Here is a 26,557-nt window from a genome sequence, read left to right on the forward strand (position 1 = left end):
AAGTTAGTCATTGCACAGTGTGACTGTTACTGTGTACAATTTTCTCCTGGTTCTGCTTACTTCATTCAGCATCAGTCCATACAAGTCTTTCCAGGTTTTTCTGAAGTCTGCTTGCTCATTGTTTCTCATAGTGCAATAGTATTCCATTACATATTCATATACCACAACTCGGTCAGCCATTCCCTGATTGATGGGCATCTCCTCAATTTCCAATTCTTTGCCGCCACAGAAAGAGTTGCTATAAGTATTTTTGTACATGTGGCTCCTTTTCCCATTTTTATGATCTCTTTGGGATATAACCCTAGAAGTGCTGTTGCTGGGTCAGAGGGTATGCACATTTTTATAGCCCTTTGGGCATAGCTCCACATTGCTCTCCAAAATGGTTGGATCATTTCCCAACTCCTTTTGGTAGATTTTTAAAATTACCTTTGAAAAAAGTTGAAAAATTAATATTTTATAAACTTTTCTCCTTATTTGCCTTTTTTAAATTACTTTTAGAATGTTATCAGATTAGCTAGAATGATTAGACTTATTTTGCTTTTGTCTCTCAGGCATCTTATTAGTAAAATTTCATTGAATTCATCCAGTAATACCTGTCTCTTTTAGACACAGTGCCGTAACTGGCTGAAGACTGGCAACTGTCCCTATGGGAACACATGTAGATTCGTACATGGCCCTTCACCGCGAGGCAAAGGTTATAGTAGCAGTTACAGAAGGTAAATTTAGCTTTAAGAAATTGTTCACAAATTCTTGGAAAATGTCAACATCTGTCTTATGCAAAAATAGAAAATCTAGTGAGGTTTTTTTGGGGAGATAGGGAAGGGAAAGCAGTGAACTTTTATAAAGTTGTTAAAAAGAAGCATTGGTATTCTATATTGGATATTTTAAAGACTTTTTCAAACTTAATTCTTTATTTGAAATATTTTTAATAAACCTGTCTTGCTCAGTATTGTTTCATTAGCTTTGAAATAGGGCTTATGAGCATCCAAATTAAATAACTGACAGTAAATGGCTTATTTTTGTAGTTCCTTTGTGGGCTTCTTGTACCTTTCTTCTATTGATAATATATTTAATAATACCTTAAGGCAATGCTAGTAGGAGTTCATAGAATCTCAAGAATTTGATTTTTGTTGTTTAACCATTTTGTTTTTGGTGAAAAGGGAACTGTTTGTAACTTTTTAAAGCAAAATACTAGCATTGTAAACATAAATTAGTGCCATTGATCAATGAGAAATGATGAAAATGATTTAAATGAATATTACAAAGAAAGTAAAGCTTTAAAATAACTAGGCTAGTAGTAAAAATATTTACAAGTTCATTTCTCTTTAGTTTCCTCTTTTAAATTGTATGTTTTAGGGGCAGCTAGGTGGCCAGTGGATAGAGCACTGGCCCTGGAGTCAGGAGGACCTGAGTTCAAATCTGGCCTCACACACATAACACTTACTAGCTGTATGACCTTGGGCAAATCACTTAACCTCCATTGCCTGGCAAAATAAAAAATTTTTAAAAAATTGTGTGCTTTGCCTTTTCAGAGCTTCTGATAATAATATCTAACATTTACATAGCACTTACTATGTGCCAGGCAATGTGTTAATCACTTTACAAATATTATCTCATTTGATCATGATAACAACCTAGGTAGTAGGTGCTATTCTCATCCACATTTTACCGATGAGGAAACTAAGGCAAATTGAGGTTAATTGACTTGCCCAGGATCCTGCAGCTGATAAATATCTGAGGTAGGATTTCAACTCAAATCTGACTCTAGATCCTTTCCTTTATTCACTGTTACTGCCCACGCGTTCGGAGCATTTAAATATATTGCTAAGATATGGTCTTAACACTTTAAAGTTAGTTTGTAATAATTATTTAATCCTCATTTATTCAGAGTGCCCCAAATATAGTAACAAGAAAATGACATTTAGCAGTCCACTACTCTTGCCTTCTCTTAGCACAGCCTGTAACTTTAGTTTTAACAAAATAAAGCATTATGAGAGACATTTTAAAGGAAATTAGATATTTTCTCAACTGTAACTCAACTTATTGTCCTTAATTTGTGAAACTTGGAACCACCTGATTAGAAGAAATAACTTTTTACAGTAGAGCTTATTGTTTTAAATGTTCTCTCTCAGTTTTGTTGATAACTTTTTTGCATCCGCCTGTCATTTCCCAACATACTATTGCTTCCTGTAGGCCCTCCATTGTAACAAAGTAAAACAGTTAGACAAAACCAACTGACATAGTGACAAGATTGTGTCTTTGCAATATTATATGCATGTAGTTCTACATTTCTGTATTAGAGGAGGGAAGTGCACTCCATCACGTCTCCTGGGACCAAAATTGAACATTGCATTTACTTCAAGTTCACCTATCTTTTAGTGTTGTCTTAATACTGTTGTAGTCATTGCATATATTCACTAGTTCATAAAAGTCTCCCTATGATTCTCTCATTTCCTCATTTGTTATTTCTTACAGTACAATAATATTCCATTACATTCACTTAAAACAGTTCATTCAGTTATTCTTAATTAATGAGCATGTAATTTGTTTATAGTTTTTAGCTGTTACAGAAAGTGCTTCTGTGAATATTTTGTTTGTCTGTGGGGCCGTTCTGTTTCAAGCTTTTTGGTGAATGTGCCCAGTGGTGTGATTGCCATGTCAAAAGATAGTTACTGTTTAGTCACTTTTTTCCCTCATATAATTCCTAATTGTTTTCCAAAATGATTGGACTGGTTTAGAGATCCATGTGGGTTTGCCTTCTCATAGCTACTCCAAGTTTTACTTTTCCTGCCTTTACTGTTTCCATTTACATGATCTCTTCAGAGTAATAAATATATCATTACTGTTTTTTAGAAGCAGATTTTAAAAAGGCAAATAAAGCAATTTACCTGTCCAGAAAAGTGACCTCACTGTGATTAATGCTGAAGCCCTAAATTCTGGAAGCTGTTACAGTTGAAATGTACCTTTTTTGTTTCTCCTGCTTTCTTCCTCTCTCCTTTCCCTTCCCCCCTCTTTCTTTCTCCTTCTCCAGTATTTGGCAGAAATAGTTTTAGTTCAAAACTAAAATAAAATAACACACTTTAGAGAATTTACTTTGCACAAATTTAATATTCAAGCAGATAATTTTTGGGATACTTCTGCATAGAAAATTGTAAGCTCTGATTGTATACCCTGTTTAAAAAAAACTTAAAACGCTTAAGAATTTGTTAGTGATAAAAAATAAATTTCTATTATCACGATGTCTAGTAGAATATAAATTCTTCGAGGGCAGGCACTGTCTCACTTTTGTATTGTATCTCTAGTGCCTAGAACAGTGCTTGGCATATAGTCAGCTATTAATGAATGCTTGTTAATTGATTGAAAGCATCTTTTTAATGTCACTATTAGAACTACAGATATACATTTGTGCAAATAACATGACATGGAATTTCTAGTTAGGAACTTTTCTCTACCACTGTGGTTTTTTTTTTTTTTTTTTTTTTGCTTTTTGGTAAGGCAGTCGGGGTTAAGTGACTTGCCTAGGATCACACAACTAGTAAGTGTCACGTGTCTGAAGTTGGATTTGAACTCAGGTCCTCCAAGGCCAGAGCTCTATCCTCTCCATCACCTAGCTGCCCCTTACCTGCATGGTTTGGAAGCTGTTTTGCAACTTAAAGTATTGGAATTGCCTGAGTATTAAGAGTTTTCAATGACTTGTACAGGGTCACAAAGCTTACATGTATCAGAGCCTGAACTTCAAACCCTTCTGTGTTTCTGACCCTGAGACTAGCTCTCAAGTCTACTACATATACCATGCTACCTCTTATCTTGCTTAATATTTTCATTTAACATAAAAAAATTTTACAAATATAACTTTAATTTTAGTTTACTAAATGTATCATCTGTGTTTAAATTATTACCCAGGACATCTAACCTAAATGCCTCTTAAATTGACTTATATGTCATTTGTAATTAATTTACAGGTTTTCTTCAGGTAACTATTACTTAATTTTTTCTTTCCCTTGTACCAGAAGAATGCTAGGAATATTTTAAAAAGTGATATATTTTCCTTTTCCTTCTCTCATAATCTGTGGGCTGATATTGTTGTCAATAAATTGAACTTTATAAATTCAAATCAAAGGATGTATGTTATACATTATTTATATTATTAGTGTGTATGTACAGATACATATCTTTTCATTCAATTTTCTTTTCCCTTGCTCCTCCACCTTCCCCAGTTCCTTAGCTGGAATTAAGTCACTATATCTGAATTTTGCTTGACTTAAAATGCATGTTGTTTTTATTAGTTGTTGCTGCATTAGCAAATTTATAAATTGATGGTTCTTTGTATGAATAATTCTTTTAGGCTAACTGTAATAGTTAAGTATCACTAATTCCATTTCTCAGTTTTATTCCTTGAATTTTTGTTTTGACAGAGTGTTCTCAAACCCAGTTAATATGCCAGATGATTGACAAATTTTAAATAAACAGTAGTATTGGCCTTTAAGCATGAAGATGGGAAAAGTCAAACTTTAATTTCCAAATTTTCGTATCTAATATTGTGCCCGATTTCCCCACCTAATTCAAAAATAATGTCTGACCAAAATAAATATTTAACTATGTATGTTTTGAATGGTATTGAGAATATTGCTTATTTTTTCGCGTGTATGCAGAGTTGAATTACATGGATTAATTTTTCCAAACTTGAGTAGTCGTTAAATTTTTGAAAGTATCCATATTTAAAAGTGAATTTTCTATTTATTTCTCTGAGTCATATCATATAATGTTTCCTTTTTTCTTTTTCTAAATTATAAAGGTCACCAGAAAGACCCACTGGTGATCTTAGGGAAAGGATGAAGAATAAGCGGCAAGAAGTAGAAACAGAGCCTCAGAAACGAAATACTGAGGAGTCATCTTCACCAGTAAGGGTAGGAACAAGTTTCCCCAGTTATTAGATAATTTTAAAAGATCTTTCTTTATATTCTGTTTTGTTAGAAAATTAAAAATATGATTTTGATTTATTATTCTTAGATTAAATTTTTAACAGCATTCTGAGAGATGTTATTTAGCAAAAATGCCTTTTAAAATCTGAAAATCCATCTAAATTGCTTCAGATTCTTTATTGTAATTAAGACACTGTAGTGCTTGAGAGAGGTTGATTATCTGGAGCTTAATCTGGGCTTTAGAAGGGGTGTCTAAATCCTGGAGGAATCACTGTGGGGCTGGTCCTTGATTTTATTAGTTCATTTACAGGTGATTAGACTCTGGGGCTCTAGAATTACATCAATAAAATGAGAATTATGTAGTAGAATCCAACTTACGAATTTATGATAGGAGACATTTGAAAACATATTGAAGGTTGATTACTTGCCACAAAGACATTTTTTTCTTGTGGTCTTTTCTGGAGTTTAAATTATAGATTTTGAAGGTTGCTTAGTAAGTGTACAATTATAGTAAAGAGAACTGGATTTTCTTTTTTTTTTAAAATTAATTAATTTTTAGTTTTCAATGATCACTTCCGTATGTTTTGAGTTTTAATTTTTTCTCCCCCTCCCTCCCGACCTCTCTCCCCAAGACAGCATGCAATCTGATATAGACTCTACATATACATTCCTATAAAACATATTTACACATTAGTCATGTTGTAAGGAAGAATTAGAACTGATAGGAGGAACCACAAGAAAGAGGAAACAAAACAGAAGGGAAAAAAAGAGCAAATAGTATGCTTCAATCTGCATTCAGACTCTATGGTTCTTTCTCTCGATGTGGATAGCATTTTCCATCGTGAGACTTTTGGAGATCCTTGCATTGCTGAGAAGAGCTGAGTCTATCAAAGTTAGTCATCGTGCAATGTGGCTGTTACGGTGTATGACGTTCTCCTGGTTCTGCTAACTTCACTCAGCATCAGTCCATACAAATCTTTCCTTGATTTTCTTAAGAGATTTGCATTCTATCTTGGTAATCTGGTTATTATAATCAGAGCTCTTCTTTCTCTAGACAATACAGGGTACACATTAATAGATTATTACTCTGACTCCCCTTTTTCTGAACTCTGCAGTTTACTTCTCTTTGAAGACCATTTGACCCCGGACATGTTAAAATTAACCAAATAACATATTATCTTTGATTATATTCAGTATGCTTTGATGTGATTAAGGAGACATAAAGATCATATTGGGGGTAACAGTTTTTGACTTACCTAAATTTGGAAAGTATACTTCCTTTTGTGCTTTTCTTTTCTTCTTTTTTTTTAATTGGTGAGGCAATTGGGGTTAAGTGACTTGCCCAGAGTCATACAGCTAGTAAGTGTTATGTGTCTGAGGCCAAATTTGAACTCCTGACTCCAAGGCTGGTGCTCTATCCAGTGTGCCACCTAGCTTCCCCCTTGTGCTTTTATTTTCTTTGGCTCTGATCACAGTATTTAATTTAATACAACAAACATTTATTAAGTGCTTACTATATTTTAATTGCTGTGCTAGACACTTGGTATTCAGAAACATTATCTAAGATACCCTTAAGGAGCTTAACTCTGTTGCAAAGTGTCTTAAAAGATTGGGTCCTAGAGATGGTTGGTTAGAGGTGAGGTCTGTGCTACATGTAGCCCTATTTCTGCTACTCCTATAGCTTACAGTGTCTAAACATAACAGAGAACTTAAAGCAATTTAGATTTTTTTGATGCTAAAAGGCATTAAGAACCTCTTATTTATTTGCTGAAAAACCATTTTTTTGGCCCAAAATATTTAAAGACCTCAAGGATTTGAGAAAGAGGAAATCTTTAGGTCCATCGACATTTTTTCTATAGGTTAAAGTCAGAAAATTAATTATGAAAGAGAATGCTTTTATTTAGCTTGGCATGAGCTGACATCTGTTTGATGTATGTCAATTCTGGATAAAAGAATAAGAAAAAAAACCTTAGGATTCTGAGTCTTTTGTAAAAATATTTGCTTGTAAAAATGTTTAATTATTAAAATTAATTTTTATTGTCAACAATCAGACTTAAAGCTATTATGTATTACTCTAAATAGAAGTTTAGCATATTAGCATACTTTTAAGACTATGAATATCAACAAAAATTTAGCCAAAATAAAGTTTACAAGTTAATTTTTTTGTGTCTTGGTGAATGCTACCTTTCTTTGTGCAAATTACCTGCCTGTAAAACTATCAGACTCCCATTATATGAGATTTTGGTTTCAGATAAGGAAAAACTTCCTAAGAATTAGAGCTCTCTAACAATGGAATGGAATAATAGAGACAGGATGACTTAGTGGGTAGAGGGTTGCCTCTGGAGGCAGGAAAACTGAGTTCAGGTCTTTGTCCTTCACCTGCTAGATACGTGTCTCTTCACCTTGCAGTATCTTAAGCAATTCCAGCCTATTTTAGAAAATGTGTAATATACACATTGCTTACATACATGCATATTTACATTTAAATGCTTACATACCTTTACAGTTTCTTCCTCCATGAATTGTTATATGTCTCTTAGATCACACGGTAAAATGTTTTACTAGGAAAAATTCCTGAGAAGATTTTATATAATTTATTATTGTGTATGTAATTTCATTTACTACTCTAATAAACTATAGTATTTTGATTTATCAGGTATTCCAAAGGCATGATAGAATCAATGATACTTGAATATTGGGCTTTGTTAAAACTATATTGGAATCTATAGGAGTTGAGTTGTCTTTTCCTTGGAAAACTGAAAATAAGAGCTTATACGCGCATGCATTTGCACATGCGCGCACGCACACACACACACACACAGCTTTTTCAAATAATGGTTTCCATATAAACCATGATATCCCATTTCATATCCATTATTCATATATATATATATGTATATCAATTTTTATTTCTTAAGTTATATCTGCAGTGTGATTTTTGTGAGAGGTTTCTACAGCCTCAAGATTATGAGGTTGTACTTTATTTAACTTGATAAAAATTTAGTTGGGCAGCTAGGTGGCTCAGTGCACAGAGTGCCAGGCCTGGAGTCAGAAAGACTCATCTTTGTGAGTTCAGTTCTGGCCTCAGACACTTACTAGGTCTGTGACCCTGGGCAAGTCACTTGACACTGTTTGCCTTAGTTTCCTCATCTGTAAAACGGGTTGAGGAAGGAAATGGCAAACTACTCCAGTATCTTTGCCAAGAAAACTCCAAATGGGGTCACAAAGAGGTGGATGTGACTGAAATGACAGAATGACAAAAGCATTTAATCTTGAACTCCTTTAGCTTACTATATAAGGGGCTGAAGTTTTATCACCCTTGTTGGGGCTGCATTATCCTCTCTCCCCAATCTCTATCCCTTAAGTCAGTGGTATTAAATAGAAATGAGGCCACTAAACTGTACATGAGGATCCCTGTTGGCTGCATATTGACTTAGAAAACAACATGTTAACGTGTTGTTGTTAAGTCATATCCAACTCTTCATAGCTCCATTTGGTGTTTTCTTGGCAAAAATAATGGAATCGTTCGCCATTTCCTTCTTCAGCTCATTTTATAATATTAATATTATCTGTGTTCTATTGTGTTTTTATTTATTTTGATAAGTATTTCCCAATTATATTTTAATCTGGTTCAGGTTGTACCTCCCAGTGTTAGCTGCAATGCATGTTTGATACTTCTGCCTGGAGTGTCCAGTTTCCCTTTGTTAACTCCAGTTTCTAGTGAAGTCTCCTTTCTTTGATCATCTTCTGTTTCTTTATAATCCGCAGCCTGTCTCTAACTACTGATATTTTTCCTACATGCCTTAATTTCCTATTCTTAAACTCTCACTAAATCTGACTAGCTTTGTTAGCTCTCCCTTCCTCAGTCAAACTTCTTAACTCCATGTCTACCTCAGGGCTCTGTCCTGAGCTCTCTTTTCTCTCTTTGCTCTCTCACTTTGCGACCTCATCAGCTCCCATGAGTTCAGTTAATCTCCATGTTAGTGATTCCCTATATATCCAATCCATCCCAGCCTAGTCTCCCTACCCAGCACCAGTTCTACGTCAGTAACTGCCTGTTTTAAAACTGGATGTCCTATGAGCATTTCACACTCGACCTGTCCAAAATAGAACTCAGCTTTCCCCTCAAATTTCACTTCTCTTTTGGTGTTCTTTATTACTGGGTTTTGTTTTTTTTTTTTTGGTGAGGCAGTTGGGGTTAAGTGACTTGCCCAGAGTCACACAGCTAGTAAGTGTCATTTGTCTGAGACTGGATTTGAACTCAGGTCCTCCTGACTGCAAGGCTGGAGCTTTATCCACTGCACCACCTGGCTGCCCCTCTTCTTTATTATTGTTGAAGGCATTTATATTCTTTCAGTCCCCTCTATTACATAACCTCCGTGTTTTCTTTGACTCCTCACTTTCCCTTATCCTAGATATCACATTAGTTGCCATATCTTGCTGTTTTGATTTCCGCATCGTCTTTTGCATCCATTGCCTTCTCTCTGCTCTTAGAGCAGCCTTGATAATTGAGGCCTGTATCATCTCTTGAACTATTGCCACAGTCTCCCAATTTATCTCTTGGTCTTAAGTTTCTCCTTACTGTGGTCCATATTCTGTACAGAAGCTACCAAAGTGATTCTCATAAAGCATAGTTCTGACCAAGGTTTTCTCCTTTTCATTCCAAGAAGCATTATAATTGCTGTTTTGATTCTCTGCAGCCTGGCCCCATCCTGCCTTTCTTGCTGTATTGTATTTATTACCCTCCTCCATACCCTCTGTTCTAGCCATTCTGGCATTGATTGTTCCTCTCACAGAACACTCCAGTTTCCATACTCTGTGCCTTTTCACTGGTTGTCTAACATACCTGCAATGTTCTCCCTTTTCAGCTCTATCTTTTGGGAATCCTTGACTTCCATCAGAACTGGCTTAAGTGTCACCTTTTGCATGAAGCCTTTTCTGGGCCTTCTCACTGCTTCTCACTGCTGGTGCCTTCCCCTGCAAGGTTACTTTTTTGTCTCCAACTATTTTTGTGTGTTGTTTTCTCCAGTTAGACTATGTGCCCCCTTGAGGCTAGGGGCTGTTTTGTTTTTGTTTTTGTATCCCAGTACACAGCACGGTGTCTGGCACATGCTATGTTGTATGTTAGCTTTAAATATCAAAATTTCAGTTTCGTAAAGGATCACATTAAGTTTTGAATAGTTTGTTCAAAGGCTTCTTTTGCAGAAAAGAAAATTACAGAATACCCAAACCAATCTTAAAACTTGCTAAAAGATTTCCTGTATATTGGGAACACATATAAAAATACTGTTTAAAAACTCTTTTCGTGAACATGGGCCCCTGAAATTAGGATTTCCAAATGGCAGTGTTAGCTTGGCCTTTTGGCTGTACTTGTGATGGCATGTCTAGATGTATGTGAAAATGATAGCATTTTCTTACCACAATACCAAGATTATATAATCGGTCTACTTGTTAGTCTGTGGACTTTATTATAGCCTTTTTTTTAAAACTTTTTATATTACTTTTACTTTTCCATTAATGAGCATTCTCTCCCTCCCCCCTAATCCCACTCCCATTGGAAAATAAAACATTTGTTAAAAAATAAAACAAAACACTATATAGGGAAACTAAACACAGTCCTCCATTGTCCATGTCCAAAAGTATATATTTCATTCTGCATCTTTTGTTTGTCTGGAGGGTGAATAGCTGATTCGTCATTCCTTTAGAATTGTGGCTAGACATTGCATTGTTCAGAATTCTTAAGTCTAACACAGTTGTTTATAGACCTTTTTGAGAATAAAAAAAAAAGTTGAAAATCATGTCATTTTGTATGTAACCTACTTGTTAATAAAATCCTGAAAATGAGACCTAAACGAATCCTGTATGCCGAGTTGCCATGCTACCCAGCAGTATGTTGTGGTAAGCCTAATTTTTTTGTGAAGCTTTACCTTCATTATACAGAAATACACTTCTTACTAACCATTCATGCTCATTAATTTACTAACATGACATTAGTAGGAGACATATTTGGTCACCTTTGCTCATTGTCTTCCTTGGTTCCTCACTAAGTGTTTATGTGGTACAGCGGATAGAGCTCTGGGCCTGGAGTCAGGAAGACCTGACTTCAGATCTGGCCTCAGGTACTTATTAGCTGTATGACCCTTGACAAGTCACTTAGCCTCTGTTTGCCTCAGTTTCATCAGTTGTTAAATGGTGATAATAATAGTACCTACCTCCTGGGGTTGCTGTGAGGATCAAATGAAATGATGTTTGTAAAACACTTAGTAGAGTGCTTGGCACACAGTAGGTACCACATACATGCTTATTCCCTTCTTTTTTCCTTTTCAGTTGCTAATGTACTTGTTGAAGCTTGATTTAGGATTTGTTCCATGTGAATAGAAGAGGGGGAAAAGAATATGATTGACAGGAACTAATGGCCACCACTTTTGCTTGTGCTGCCCCAGTAACTGTCCTAGCCAAATGTTTCTGTCTCCTCCTTTGAGCTTTTCTAGAGGGTTCTCAAGGCTCTTGGTGACACTAAATTTGAGCTAGACCTGAAATTGGGCTTCATTGCTCTATATAATTGCATACTGCCTTTTTTGTTTCCTCTTTTTTTGTCTTTTGTTTTCCTTGGAAGTCAGCGTCTGCCTCTTAAACTTTTGGGGACCACTTCTACGTACGAGGGGATTTTTTTTGGCCCTGTTGGAGGCACTCAATAAGATAGTTCAATTTTTTATCCTGTAAGTTTTTTGGAAGCTCAAGCTGAATTTGAGATACAAGACTTTTGTGACGCAGCTCTTCTCTTGTTCTAAGTGGATGTTTTTATCCTTTAGGCCAAAACCAGGTTTGCTCTTCCATGGGTACTCCCTTTTCATCCTCATGCCATTTGCTGTACTCTAGCCTTAACCTCTTAACTGACAGTCCAGTTCTTGACTTCTGATTGATGAGAGTTCACCAGTGTGAACTGTGATTTCACTTATCTTCCTTTTGATTTCCTTACCCAAAATACCCCTTCTTGGCCACCACTCCCCCTATAAGTGTTGTTTCCCCCTATTTCTATATATGTTATATTGACCTGCTTGAGGGTTGCCACAGCCTTTTTGTATTTTTATGTCTAGTGGTTAGCACAGTGTGTGAAATGTCATAAGCATTTGATTATGTGCCTTTTTAGTCATTCTTTCAGATGTTTAGGAGAAATCATAGTCCATTGATTATTCTTTTCCCTACTATTATCCACTCTTACCAACTTTCAATGATATGTTCTGCCCTGGTAGAATTTTAGGTTCTTGACTCACATGTTTTGTGTCAAGCCTTGGAATCTTTAGGAACATCATGTGCAAATAGTATTTTAATGTACCAGTGAAAATATTTGAAATTTAGGGCAGTTATTTAGTTCATCAGTGTTCTCTTAAACAAAAACTTTAGAAATAAAGTTTGTGCTAATATGAGGCTCGCTGCCAGCATTAAAATCTCTGGAGATAGTTTCATTATCCAGAGCTTATTTCTTTTGCCCCAGTTTTATTTAGCTGAAAATTAAGGGCTTACTCACATGCTGCTTTTATTAAATGGTGGTATTGTAGCCACCATCTTCATTTATTTGGCATTTCTCTTCCTGGCTACATCACTGGAATGGGAGACTTTCCCCCTGACTACCTCTGAAATAGCTTATAGGTGGGGTTTGTGGTTTTAAAGAAAAATTTATGGACATTTGTAGGGGACTAAAATGATAAGAGAAATTTAGGAAGCTATAAAAAGTCATGTTACCCTGGCCTTTAGTTAAAAAAAAAGAAAGAAAAGAAAATTAGCTTACAATTTACCTTAGTTTTGAATACTAATTCACTTTGAAAAAATAAATTTTATCTGTGTGTTGGCTCCCATCAGATCAGTAGGGAATTGCTATTAAAACATTTATAAAATGTTCTTGACAACTGGTTTTGAGAACTATTGTCAGTGCAAATAAGTGGAACCTGGCTCTGATCTCTTCTTTCTTGGGCTTCTTTTAGTTCTTGGCTCTGGCCTGTATAAAGTTTTTGATTATTGTTATTGGTAATCTTGGGTTTTACTCCCTTTCTTGCCCTAGAAGCCAGTGGAATTCCTTCTCTGCACTTCACATCTGCCACTTCTGTCAGTTTAATCCTGTGGGCCTCCTGTGTGATAATATGTATTAATCTTTTTAGTTATATAATATGATTTCATTCAAATCTGCGGTCTGAAGAATCCTTCCTGTATGCATGCCACTTAACCTCCCTTTTGCCTCAGTTTTTGCTTATGTTTAAATTAAGGGGTTGGACAGCTGAGTTTCCTCCCTCTTCTAGATTTGTGATACTATATCTTATATTTATAGTAAAGAAGCAGTTTTAGCTTAGCTCTACATGTCCTTATCTGCCACTTTCTGTATCTATTACACATATCTCTAATATTCAGATGGTAAGCTAGATCATTGTTTAAAAATATTCGGAGAAGAGATTGTCATTGTCATGTAAGATTTAGCATCTTAATGAGAAGGTATAGATGTGGGGAAGAAGATCATAAGCTTCATTAAGACAAGGATTGGTTTGTAATTTCCTGTAGTGTCTGGAGGCTTTTCAGATAATATTTATAAGTCTGATATAACTGGATGTTTAATTTGAGTTTTAAAATAGCTTATTTTTTATTATAGGATTTTGTTTTATAGTCTAAGATTGTACCTGGATTAAAATGAAATCCTTCAAGTGAAGATGACCTGTTAGCCTTAACTTTAAATATTAATTTATTTACCTTTTAGTGTTGTAAAAACAATTTACATATGTTGATTCCTATTAAAATAATTGTACATTTTTGTTTTTAAAGGTAACTAGGAGATATAAAATCATTTTTCAATAGTATTATTTCTCTAGGAAAGAATGATGTTAGGATATTCTTAATCTGAAATAAAGTTATTAAATGTTTGACTGCTATATAGTAGAGAATATTTATGAAATTATGCTCAATCCCAGATCATTTCAGTACGTTGTATAAATGTTTAAATGACTATTTTCCCAGTGCATGTCATACATGGAAGGTCACAGAGTTTTTTTACTTGCTTTTTTTCCCTTGAACCAGCTCTGTAAATTGATAGAAAAATATCCGTATGTTTTTAACACCTTGTTCTTTATAAAGATATGCTAGTAGAATAGTGGAATGAAATGTCTAGAACTTACTGCTATGTGTAAGTGGGAAACTATTTCTTAGATTGACTTACCGACATAATTATTTCTCTTAATAAAGTCATACATTTAAAAAAACAAAGACTTTATAATTTATGTGTGCAATTTTAGAAAGAGTCTTCAAGGGGAAGACATAGGGAGAAGGAAGACATCAAAATAACCAAGGAGAGAACTCCAGAAAGTGAAGAAGAAAATGTAGAATGGGAAACTAACAGAGATGGTAAGTTTAAAAAGATGTCAAAGAAAAAAAAAGTATTTGCTTTTTTTGCTTAGTCGACTCTTGATTATTTACATTGTGGATTTTGTGTGACCTTAGAAGCCTGGAAAGGCTTCCATCTGTTATCTTTTAGCTTTCTGTAAGGCTTTTGTATAACCTGCATCATTGTGGCTGATTGGTACTATAGCAGGAAATACTGACTTGGAGTAGGTGAGAGAGGCCAGCTGCTTAGCAGTTTTCTGTCAGCCTTTTCTAATTTATTCCTGGAGCCCTAGGCATCCCCCAAAACCTTTTTATGGTAGTCCCTCTGCTCTGTAATTCTGTTAGGTAGAAATTAGCCTTCTTTGCAGATTTCGGTTGGTTCCCACCTTTATTTGGTTCATGGCCATTATGTCATTTTTCACAGCAAGTAATTTAGTGCCTTTAGGAGTCTTGCAAGTAAAATCTATATTAACTAGAATTTTCAACTAAAATTTAGTTTAATTCATTTAAAAATTGGCCACCTATTTATAATATTTGTAATTGTCACAGCAGAGCTAGATTTATATTATAAAGTGAGTATCTTGGGTTTAGGCTGCACTAAAGTAGCTGATCCAATTAATATGTTAGAGGATGAATAACAGTGAACCTTAATTAGCTAGAATAATCAGGAAATGTGATGTTCTGGTTAGTTATTGTCTATTTAATAATTTGAATTTATTTAAGATATCTTGAGCATCTACTAGATGTACATATTAAGTACTGTAATAGTGGCTGAAGCTCTTTGCACCTTATTTATTTGAATACTCATTGGGAGTCATTTCAAAGTCTTCTGCATTGTAGAAGAATGCTAGATGGGAAGTGAGAAGATAACTCAGATCCTGCCTCGCCACTTAAAACCTGAGGGACATCACTTAACCTCTCTACCTCAGTTTTTCTACCTATAAATTAGAGTTCAATCAGGAGGACTCTAAGGTACTTTCCACCTCTAAATCTGTGATTTTATGAACCCAAGATTACTTCTGTATGTCATAATGAGACACCAGTAACAGAATTTCAGTAGAGGTATTGTACTTGTAGGTACTTAGTAAGTGTTTATTGAATAAATGAATGTTATACTGGAGTGTGATGACTTTTATTGGAGTAGCTACCAGTATATCCCCTTTCCCACAGTGTCAGGTAAGAGTAGTTTACATTTCTTTATATAACCTCTTAAGATTTACAAAATGTTGTATATCCATTATTTCACTTGGATCTCACAGTATCCCTGTGAGATAGGTACTACAATATCATTAACTCCATTTTGCTAGATGAGAGAGCTCGTGCACTTAAAGATGCTAATACAAGTTAGAAGTAGTAATCTAGGCCTTTTCTGAGGTAAAGGTGGAGAAGCAGAACTACAGGAATATGGACTAAGTCTCATGATCACACTGTAAGTGAATCAGTGCATTTTGTGCAACAGAATTGCCAAGTGTTTGAGGATGAATAGGTGAGAAGAGGGAAAATGGGAGATAGTGGGGAATGGGTGTAGTGCACCCTGCCAAAGTGTGTGGATGAATAGCAGAGAGATAATTCCTCTAGTCTCTTGGAAAGAATGGGCAGGGGTGGGGTAGAATTGCGATGAGGGGAGGGGAGGGAGATTCAGGCAGTGGGAGGGGCAGCAGAAGGAAGGAATTGAGTCTTGGGGACTGAAGGGGCAGAGTTTAAATTTATTTAAACAGAAGGGCGGGGGTGCCACTGAAGAACACTCATGGGGGAAAAGGTGTGTACCTGTGGTGGGAGTTGAGGCCTCATTAAAGGTTTAATCTGGGGAGAAGTTGTTACATTGGGAGATCACCATTTTGGAGAGAGTATTGTGCTTCCATGGACAAATTCTTGCCCAGGAGGAAATGTGTCAGTTCCTGTGGGCTGTAGGTAACCAGAACAGGGACGTAGTCTCATCATGGTCAACAGGAAAGAAAATAGTTACAGGGAGTGAAAGGGGCAGAAGTGGAATGTACATTTTAGGATACAGTAATTTCTACCATATAGTGCTGTTTTTAGCCAACATTATTTCTAGCCTCATCATTGAATCATAGAATCACAGAAATCCCACTGTAAAATATGAATACAGTCCATGAATCAGAGATTAAAATTTCAGAATAAGGTAGGAAGGAACGGAATTAGGGAAGAGAACAAAGCAGGTGAAAACTTTTTAGGAGAAGGTATAGTAAAAAGAAAACCAGCCAACAAAGTAGTTGAAGAAGAGGGAAGATTTTGAATAGGGAAATAGAAGGGACAAAAGAGAGGAATAAATATATAACTGAATAGATCATTGGAAACGAGGGGAGATAATAGAGTAGGGGAAAGGCAGACTCTGGAAATAGAGTTGCATCAAAATATATTAAAACTAATAGCAGGGACAAAGTATTCACCTATGAGAAATGAGATAAAAACTTTGAAAAATGTGCTAAATAAACAAATAGAGAAAAACATAAACCTAACTGATAACATTATATGTGAATGAACTATAGCAATCCAGTAAAATCAGAGGAATGGCAGAATGGATAAAAACTCGCAATCTGTTGTTTACTAGAAACACATCTAAAAAGCAAAGACAGAATCAAAATGAGAGGTTGGAACAAAATTTACTATTCATCAGATGAAATTAAAAACAAACCAGGAGTTGGAATAATGGTATCATTCAAAGCAAAAAAAAAAAATTCATAGTATCAATAAGTATAAAAAAGAGAATTACATTATACATTAATATTATTGTTAATAAACACACAAGCCAAATCCCATAGCATCTCAATTCATGCTGGAAAAGTTAGGGAGTGAATTATTAACCCAATAAAGAAAAGCGTTGGTGATAAAAGGTTGCAACATCAGTTACATGAAGTTGTAAAGCTTTTGAATGAACACAATCAATGTAGCTGGGATAAGAGGTCAATTGGGAAAGTCTTCATCAGATACTTCTGATAAGGGTCTGAAAGTCAAGAGACATAGATAAACTAAGATGTGCTTAAAACCAAAATCCCAGTAGAGAAGTCTTCAAAGGATATAAACAGCTCTCAAAAGAAGAATTACAAATTATTAAAAACCAGATGAGAGAATGACCCAAATCACTAATAATAAGAGAAATGTAAGACAAAACAACCTTAAGGTTTCACTTCATACCCAACAGGTTGGCAAAGATAGGGGAATAAGTAATAAGGTTGCAGAGTGTGTGGAAAGATGGGTATGTTCTTGGTGGAGCTGTAAATTGGTCTAATCATTCTAGAAAGCAGTTTGGAAATAATGCAAAGAAAATGATTAAAGTATTCATACTTTTCCACCTAGAGAATGCACTGCTAAGTATTTCCCCAGGGAGGTCAGTAACAAAGGTAAAGCTCTTATGGGCTCTCAAAAATATTTATAGCTGCCCATTTTGCTGTAGCAAAGAACTGGAAGAAAAAAGTAGATGCCCATCCATTGGGGAATGCCTAAATAAATTGTGGTACATGAATATAATGAACTATTCTGTTAAAAAAAATGAATTCAATATCAGTACAGAGAAGCTTTGGGAGACATATAAACTTATGAACAGGTAAATAGACCCAGGAAAATCAGTTCCAATAACAATGTCAGTGGAAAGAATAGTTAGCAAAATTATAGAAATTGAATTCTGTGAAATTATAGTTTCCAAATTATAATAAACCAAATCTTACCCCAAAGAAGTATAACTATCAATAGTCAATAAACATTTAAGCACCTGCTGTGTGCCAGGCACTGTCCTAAGTGCTAGGAATACAACACAAGAAAGCTGAAAAGGAGGAAGATGGGGAAGTGGAGAGGAAGATGCCAGGCATGAGGGCATGGTGAGAAAGCCAAAGAAGTACAAAATGAATTCATCGAGGTGGGAAATGAGATGTGTAAGATGCCTGTACTCTCTCTTTAAATACAGAAATTTATGGTTCCACCTTCTAATTAGAGGGGCAGAGAGTACTTAGTACCAAGGTGTGAGTACCGTGGTTGATTGGATCTTGCAGTTTGCAAGATGATGACATTTCCCAGTGATGAGTTGGGCAGGGGAGAAATGGATGGAGAAGTCAAAGAAATCCAAAATTTCAGCTGGATGAGATGTCTGAGATTTGGGAAGATATTTCCCCCTGCTTCTTTGCACATGTGTGGGGGACTATGAATGTTGAACATTGCATAAAATGTCTTTTTTTAAAAATATTTTGGATAGTTTTCTGAACTATTTTTTGCTCTTTTAAAAAAATGTTTGTAGGAGATAGGTTTCTGTAAAGGAGATGGGGGAAGCAGTACTTCAGGAAGTGTAAGCAATATAAAACAAAAGCTCGTAGGATCATAGATTTAGAGCCTGAAGGGCCCTTAGAAGCCATCTTTCCAATAATAATAGAATACTCTTTTAATTTGGCAATCCATTGTTTAATTATTTAGTATAGCTCTGATGTTTAAGTTGTTAAAGTGTCTCAGTGCTGACTTTTATCTTAAAGATTCTGACAATGGAGACATTAATTATGATTATGTCCATGAATTGTCACTGGAAATGAAGCGCCAAAAGATTCAGAGGGAACTAATGAAGCTAGAACAAGAAAACTTGGAGAAGAGAGAAGAAATTGTCATTAAAAAAGAGGTGAGGTCGTTACCCTTATTTTGTTTGTTGGTTTTTTTTTTTTTAGTTAGGCAGTGGGGTTAAGTGCCTTGCTCAGGGTAACACAGCGTTATCCTTATTTTGCAATCACAACAAATATATTATCTGTTAACAGGGCTTTTACAAATTTAAAGCTGAAAATGATTTTGCCATGTAGAAGAAATTCCCAAGTTTTTTTTTATCATCTTAGCCTTCAAGTCCCTTATTACCACAGATTACCTAGATTACTACTATTACCTAGATTAATTGTAATGTTTGGGAAATAGAGGAGTTAGTTGACTTCTGCTTCTGTTAAGGATTCCTATCTAAAGGTTCTATAGAAACTTTTTTTGTTTCACCTTTATTAATTGAAATTATTTAAAAATGCTATTTTCCTGCTTTAGTAAGCATAAAATACAGTAATTGATTATGCTTTATTTGTGCATTTTGAAAGTGTGCACTTGTTGGGGCAGCTAGGTGGCGCAATGGATAGAGCACTGGCCCTGGATTCAGGAGGACCTGAGTTCAAATGTGACCTTGGACACATAACACTTATTAGCTGTGTGACCCTGGGCAAATCACTTAACTCCATTGCCTAACCAAAAAAAAAAAAAAAGAGAAAATGTGCACTTGTAAAGCATTTTAGTGCCATTGTATCACTAAGGTTCATTCTATGGGCTTTTATGGTCTAGATGATGTTCAAGAGTGGCCTAAGTATATACCAATCCTGGGAAAAACTGTAGCTCATCTATTTGCCTTCTTGTTATTTGTCTCTGTAAAATGTCAAGTGTAAATAGAAAAACCACCTAGCTGATTTAATTGAAATTTTATTATACTTAGTTCTGTCGTATTGAGACATTTTGTAGGAAAAAAAGATTTAAATGTAAAATAGGTTTTTTAAGTAAGCAGACATCCGTAGGTATAAAGGGCAGTATTTTTTTGTTGGAAGCTAATTTTTTTTAATGATCTAAAGACGTTTCACTCTTAATGTCTTAGCATAATTCTATGCATTAGTAAAACTTATTGAATTTTTCTCTTTTTAAAAAGATTTCTCCAGAGGTGGTTAGATCAAAATTGTCTCCATCTCCTTCTCTAAGAAAGTCTAGTAAATCTCCAAAGCGAAAATCAAGTCCAAAGTCGTCATCTTCAGCTAGCAAGAAAGACAAGAAGATATCTGCAGTGTCTTCTCCTCTCTTGGACCAGCAGAGGTCAGTAGGTAAATGTGCATTAGAATGAGAGGCATAGTTTTTCACGAAAATTTTAAACTAAAAAAACAAAAATGTTATCTACCATGTCATACGAATTTACTTTTAGCTCCTTAAGTAACTCGCCTAGGTTTTTTCATCTGGACAAATTTGTCTTGTATTTTTATATCATACTTGATTGAAGTCTAACCTACTTGTTCTTATCTTTTATGGAGCATTGCGGGCATAAGCAAAAGAGTATTCACTTTGGAGTCAGAATATCTGTCTGGGCTTTCATCCGGACTCACTTTACCTGCTTTGTGCTCTTTGGAAGGGCACTTAACTTTTCTGAACACTTCCCATGAGGAAAATGAACACCAAATCAGACAATTGATGTAGAAGTGTTTTGTAAACTAATAATTGTTATGGTAAGGTAAGGCAAGAAGATGATAATGATGGTAAATGAGATGTGAAAGGAAGAGGGAACTCCAGCTGGCCAGCTCATTCCTTCAGAGGCCTAGACTACATGCACATACACCGAATACACGCTCTAGGTGACTTGATCCCCTTAGTTCTGGAATCACCGCCCTGGTGATGTCCTGTGATGAAAACAGAAACATCAGTCCCAGATCCTAGACTCACATGCCATCAGATCAGCCGCCCTGGCCATCTGACTTGCAGTATATGCTTGGGGAACAGTAATCTAATCAATATTACTATTGCTTCAGGAAAGGGGTGTTTAAATTGAATGATTCCTCTGTGATTGTATAGCCTGTCTTTCCAAACAAACACCCTTCTGGCCTCCTCACCCTTAGAGGTGTTAACTCCTCCTGGAATGTAAGGTATTTGAGGGCTGGGATGGTCTTGCTTTTGTTTTTATATCCCAGGGCTTGGCATATAGCTAGCTCTTAGTAAATGCTTTCATTCATTCAGTTCCTTCAACTAGAAAATGAAAGTATACAATTCAGTGATAAAATATCAGACTGGAATAGTGTAATTTAGGAAGCAAAGTATAGTGCTTTAGAAGTGCCCTTGGGGACACTTGTTTGTCATCATATTTCACCCCACATTAATTTTATAGCTAAATCTTGCTGGTTTTATTTATATAACATCTGAATACAGCCCTTTTTTTTTTTGGTTACTACAAAATGCTTAATCCAGATTTTGTTAATCAAATGGCTGGATTGATGTGTCCTGTTGGAAAAATTCTGTTGTCTGTTAACATTTCCTGATAGCATCTTTTCCTCTCTGTTCTTTACTCATGACATTCCATCTACTGTCTTCTTGCCTTTGCTTTGACTGTCCTTCATTCCTGGAATACATTTCCTTAGAGTACCTCTCTTCATGTAAGATGAAGCTTAGACTCCATCTTCTACATGAAGCCTTTCCTGATAACACTAACTGTTAGTGGTTACCCTCTCAAACTGCCTTATATTTAACGAGTGTGTGTGTAGGCGTACTCACTCACTATGTATTATCTATTAGCCATTTTATAGTCTTAAAAGTTAGTAAGTACATTTTACAATGTATGAACTATATGCTGTATTTTCATATGTACTATATTTTATGCAGTATATTTATATGTACTTGTTTTCTCCATTAGCATGTAAGCTCATTACAAGTAGTTGTTTTATTTTTGTACTTATAGCCCCATTTCATAGCACAGGGCCTGGCACATAAGATTTTAATAACTATTTGTTGCTTGAGTTTCCTTCAAGAATCAGTTCACATGCTACCTCTATAAAAAGCCTTCCATGATTCTTCCCCCCCCCCCATTTTTAGAGCCTCCTCTCAAGTAACTCTGTATCATTTTTACATGTACTTGTGTATATACAGCATTCCCTGATAGAATGTTACCTCTTTGAGTGCAGGGATGGAGTATTTAACTTTTGTCATTGTATCCCCACTATGCCTGTGGCTGTGCCTGCTACATGGTAGATCCTGAAATGCTTATTATTTGATGCTGCTTGGAATCTCAAACCCCTTTCTTCTTTTTCGAAACTATGGCTTTATGACCTACCTTCTTTTTGAAATTTATGTATACCTCCTGGTGATATTTCCCTTCTTCATTTTCATCTCACTGTTACTATATTAGCAGTCCCTCATTTTATCAGACTTTCTTAGGGAATCAATAATAATACTTCATATTTCTATGTCCCATTAGGTTTAAAAATCTTTTTCCTCACAGCAGCCCTGTGAGGTAGGTGGTACAAATAGCATTATCCCCATTTTTCATATGAGGAAACTCAGGCATAGAAGTATTAGAATCTTGACTTGGACCCTTGTCTTCTGATTCCATTCCCAATTTTTTTTCCCATTGTGCCCAGCTTTCTCTGCATGAGTTGTGGTAAGTGAATTATCCAGAAAACTAAAACTTTGCCAAAACATTAAAAAATTATAAGTAATGTTTTGGATGACTTTTTTCTAAAGTATAATATAGGATGTTTTGCTGCAATATAAAACACAATTTAACGTTTTCTTCCTGATTCAAATAAGTCAATTATTGTGATAATACAGTAATACCCTAAGATCCTATTGATGCATCCCCCGTATAACATATGATCTCAAACTACTGTGCCTGTCCAGCAGATGAATTTCCCCTTCCTCACATACTGTCATTTGTCTTCTCAATTGGTCCAATTTCAGCGACTCACCTGTTTCTGATCTGTTGTGTAGCTAGTTAGAACGAGGGGCAGAACTGTGGCTATGGGAAATTAGATAAGTTCTCTTATTTTTAAAAAATGAAAAATCATATAAATCTACCTCTGAACTTATAAAATTAGAAATATCTACATTTTGAGTAGCAATGTCATAAGATTACCAATTTAACAAATTTGATTAAATTTTGATTTTATTAATTTGATAAATAAACAAAACGGGCTGCTGTCTAAGCAACTCTAGGTGTTGTGATAGGTATTTTTCTTGGGCTCAAAACTTTTTTTCTCCTTTTGTAATCTAGGTCTGGTACTTTAGGTTTCTGAAAATTGACCCAGATACATGTTGCTTGTAGTTTGTTTGAATGATGCTTTATGCTTTCCAAAAACTCTTTCGTGTTTATTATCTTGTTTGGGTGTTAGAATTGTTTCCTAGTTTTATGTATAAGATGTGACTGTAAAGAAAGACTTATAAAAAACAAACAAATGCAAAGGGGTGTTGTCACTTTTTAACATCTCTAGTTGTGTATCACAAGAATGTTATCAGTGATCAAATATTTTTTCAGCTTCTTTTTTTTTTTGACTGTCAGCCTTCAGCATCTTTTTCTGAGTAGCCTGGCCTCATTGGTGCCAGACTTTTATCCTTTGAAAGATACTTTTGGTTTTGAGAACAGCTCAATGTGACTTTGAACCCAGGCTTCTAAAAATAAACTGGCTAATATTTTTTAAGAGATGTGTAACTATTTTTTATTTAACACATGAAATGATTATTAACAGCAAGACAAGACAGCATAATCTATGTGCCAAGTGAGTAAAGTAATCAGCAAATGCTTATTATTGACAGTACTTTTTAAAAAATTAGCTAAAAGTCATTACAGTCAAACACATGTGAGTATTATAATTTTTGATCAGAACAGACATCGTAGAAGATCATTTAGTCTTGGAAGTAATAAGACTAACTTTTCTTTTGTGGTGCATATACTTTACATATGCTATGTATATACTGTACATACTCTTTAAGAAAAATTGAAAAAAAAGTTGCACAGTAACAAATGAAAATTGCTTATTTTTGCTGTGACAACTGTGACTTTCATTGAACTTTTCACGAAACCACATCAGTAGAAGGCAGCAATTTCTTTTGATGACATTTCATTCAAACTCTAGCTTGTTATTCTAATGTAATTAATATTTAACTTTTTAAAATATTTTTACATGTGTGTAAGCAAATATAAATGTATATGTGTGTGTATAACATTGTATATTGGCTTGTTTTGACTCAGCCTGTGATTCATCGGTGTAGGTAGGTCCTAGTGAGACTCCCTCAACCAATGCAGATCTATACTTTTTCTGCAGATTGTAGTCTTACAGTTCATGTCCTTAATCTCTATCCATTTCCACCCTACTAGACACTTGGACTCCATTTTTAGTTCCCTTGACAGATATGCTTTTGCCTTATCTTTCTAGAGCCTCCACTTTCCAGTTATCCTCATATCAAAATCTTATGTGAATACTCTTTCTTCTGCCTCCCCTCCCACCCTCCCACTTCACCCTTTTTACCTTGTCATGTTCCACCATCAGAATGTAAGTTCCTTGAGGGTAAGAATTGTCTTGCTTATATTTGTACCTTCAGCAGTTAGCACTGTGCCTGGAACAGAGTAAGCCCATAACAAATCCTTCATCTCTTTCTCTTAAACAGTTGTCTGGGACATTAAGAAAAACTCGGTTGTAATTATTTCTTGATACCATCTTTGATACACATGGTACCTGAATGGCCTTTTATTCATTTTATAATTGCTTGCTGTAGTCTGGTCTAAGTTTTTAGTGTTTTGAATTTGGAAGTCGTTCCTGAGCCTTCCCCATTGATAATGACCTTCCCCTTTAGATTTCATATTGTACTTTCTCTGTAATGTATATTATAGCCGTGTGTTGTTATTTTGGTGTCTTATCACTTAGGAGACTATCTTCCTTCAGGTTAAGAACTGTGTCTTTTGTTTCTCCCGTGTTGTCTAGCTCAGTGCTCTTCATTCTGTAGTGCCCTTTTACATATATATTGTTGTTTGTATACTATTGCTATTGAATACTTTGAGTTCAGGAGTAGTCTAGGAGAGAATGAATTTGAGAGGTTTAGAAAGAGCTTAAGAGTAAAAAAAGTAAACCAATAGTAAAGCCTTTTTGTCTCCACAGAGTAGTCAGTTGGCATAAAGTTGGTTTAAAAATCATCCTGATTTGACCCTGGGCAAGTCACTTAACCTCAGTTGCCTAAAAACAAACAAACAAACAAAAGATTCTTCCTGATTCTACAGATTGTGAATCAATTCTTGGATTTCTTCAGTTAGCACAATAAAATCTCCCAAATCTGTAACATAGACATTTGTCAACAAAATCCATCTTTGGAGGAGGAATTAGGCTTGGAAGATGGAAGTTCTGTTTTAGTAGTAATATAAACTTTGGAGAATGGACCTCCAGCCCTCATGCTTCTGTCTTGAAAATGATCTATGTGATCTTTGGTGTAAGCATTGTTATCTTTCTAGTGCAACAAATGTATGGCAAAGATTCTAATATTAATAGACTAGTAGCTGCGTAGCATAGCAGTTAATGGTTCGGACTGTATGGAAAACTTAGAATATACTTAGTAACATAGTGAAATGCAGCATGCCTCTGGGTATGACCTATTTTTTCTAACGTGCTCATACAGTAAACTATTATTTCTGGTAAGAAGGGGAGGGAAAACAGGGCTAACATAGATAAATGGAACAGTTTTGATTATTTGATTAAACTATCAAACTCCCTGGATTACCTTGGACAAGACATTTAACTTCTCTGGGACTTTGTTTCCTCATCTTTAAAATCAGGAGGTTGTGTTAGATGGTTTCAAAGGTCCCTTCCAGCTCTGTCTATGATCCTATGAGCAAACCTTTTTATCATGTAGTTGCTAACAATATTAGCACTTTTGAATTCCCCTTATGTGATGGTATTATAAGTAATGGATTGATCTGTAAAGATGCAGAAGTGGAGACAGGACCAAATGATCTGTAATCTGTAGATAGTGAACCTTAGGTAAAGGTTCATTAAGATTTTAATTACCATTAAAACCAATTTAAGGTACTTGGCACATAGTAGGTACTTAATAATGACTTGATTGATTGATCAGCTCTTAAAATTTTTAAATGAGGAACTTGGGAAGGAAAGAGAAGTGGAGTTTTATGTTATTTTAAGTATTTCATATAAGAAAAACTTAGGAGTAGTCTAGGAGAGAATGAATTTGGGAGATTTAGAAAAGAAGAGCTTAAGATTGAAAAACATAGGCAAATACTAAAGCCTTTGTGGCTGGGCTTCCTGTCTCTTCAAATTTTCTTAGATTAATATGTATTTTTAATATTTAGAGTTATCAAAACTCAAGCCTTGAGAAACAGGGAATGATAGGGTTTAGTAATAAGTGTGAGTAAGTAAAGGATTAAAAGAAATATGTGAAATTTCTCTGTGAGCTGTTAAAAAAGATTTTGAATTAAAATTCACTAGCAAGTTGAAAATGTTAACTAAACTAATATATTAGTCAGGTGACCATAAAGAAATCAATTGACCACTTCTGTTTTAGTTAAAGAATGAACAGATAAATACTTGGTTACATCAATATAATCTTTGTTAAGGATGTGATGAACTTGAATAGGTGATTTCACTCTTTGTTTTTCTGTAGGCTAGACAGATATTAACAGATGCCTGTCGTGGTCATTTCTGTGATCCTGCATCCTGAGTTGTTCTTTAGTTTTTGTGGTAGGGAAATAGTTGACATTTCCAGCATAATTCCTTATTTCTTATTTG

At 35.1% G+C, this 26,557-nt stretch overlaps 1 protein-coding gene across 10 annotated transcripts in view; it reads left to right on the forward strand.

The window, feature by feature from the left end:
* Positions 1–26,557, forward strand: part of ZC3H13 (zinc finger CCCH-type containing 13) — an 81,108-nt gene that overhangs the window by 4,967 nt on the left and 49,584 nt on the right. For all 10 annotated transcript variants that reach the window (XM_020971196.2, XM_078147580.1, XM_078147583.1 and 7 more), the window contains exons 3-7: positions 607–716; positions 4,796–4,907; positions 14,198–14,306; positions 18,764–18,903; positions 19,948–20,108. In XM_020971196.2, the coding sequence (XP_020826855.1) occupies positions 607–716; positions 4,796–4,907; positions 14,198–14,306; positions 18,764–18,903; positions 19,948–20,108 (632 nt within the window). The remainder of the gene's footprint in view (positions 1–606; positions 717–4,795; positions 4,908–14,197; positions 14,307–18,763; positions 18,904–19,947; positions 20,109–26,557) is intronic.

The sequence above is a fragment of the Phascolarctos cinereus genome, unplaced genomic scaffold, assembly GCF_003287225.1.
Source record: "Phascolarctos cinereus isolate Bilbo 61053 unplaced genomic scaffold, phaCin_HiC Scaffold_7;HRSCAF=346, whole genome shotgun sequence".
Classification (NCBI taxonomy): Eukaryota; Metazoa; Chordata; class Mammalia; order Diprotodontia; family Phascolarctidae; genus Phascolarctos; species Phascolarctos cinereus.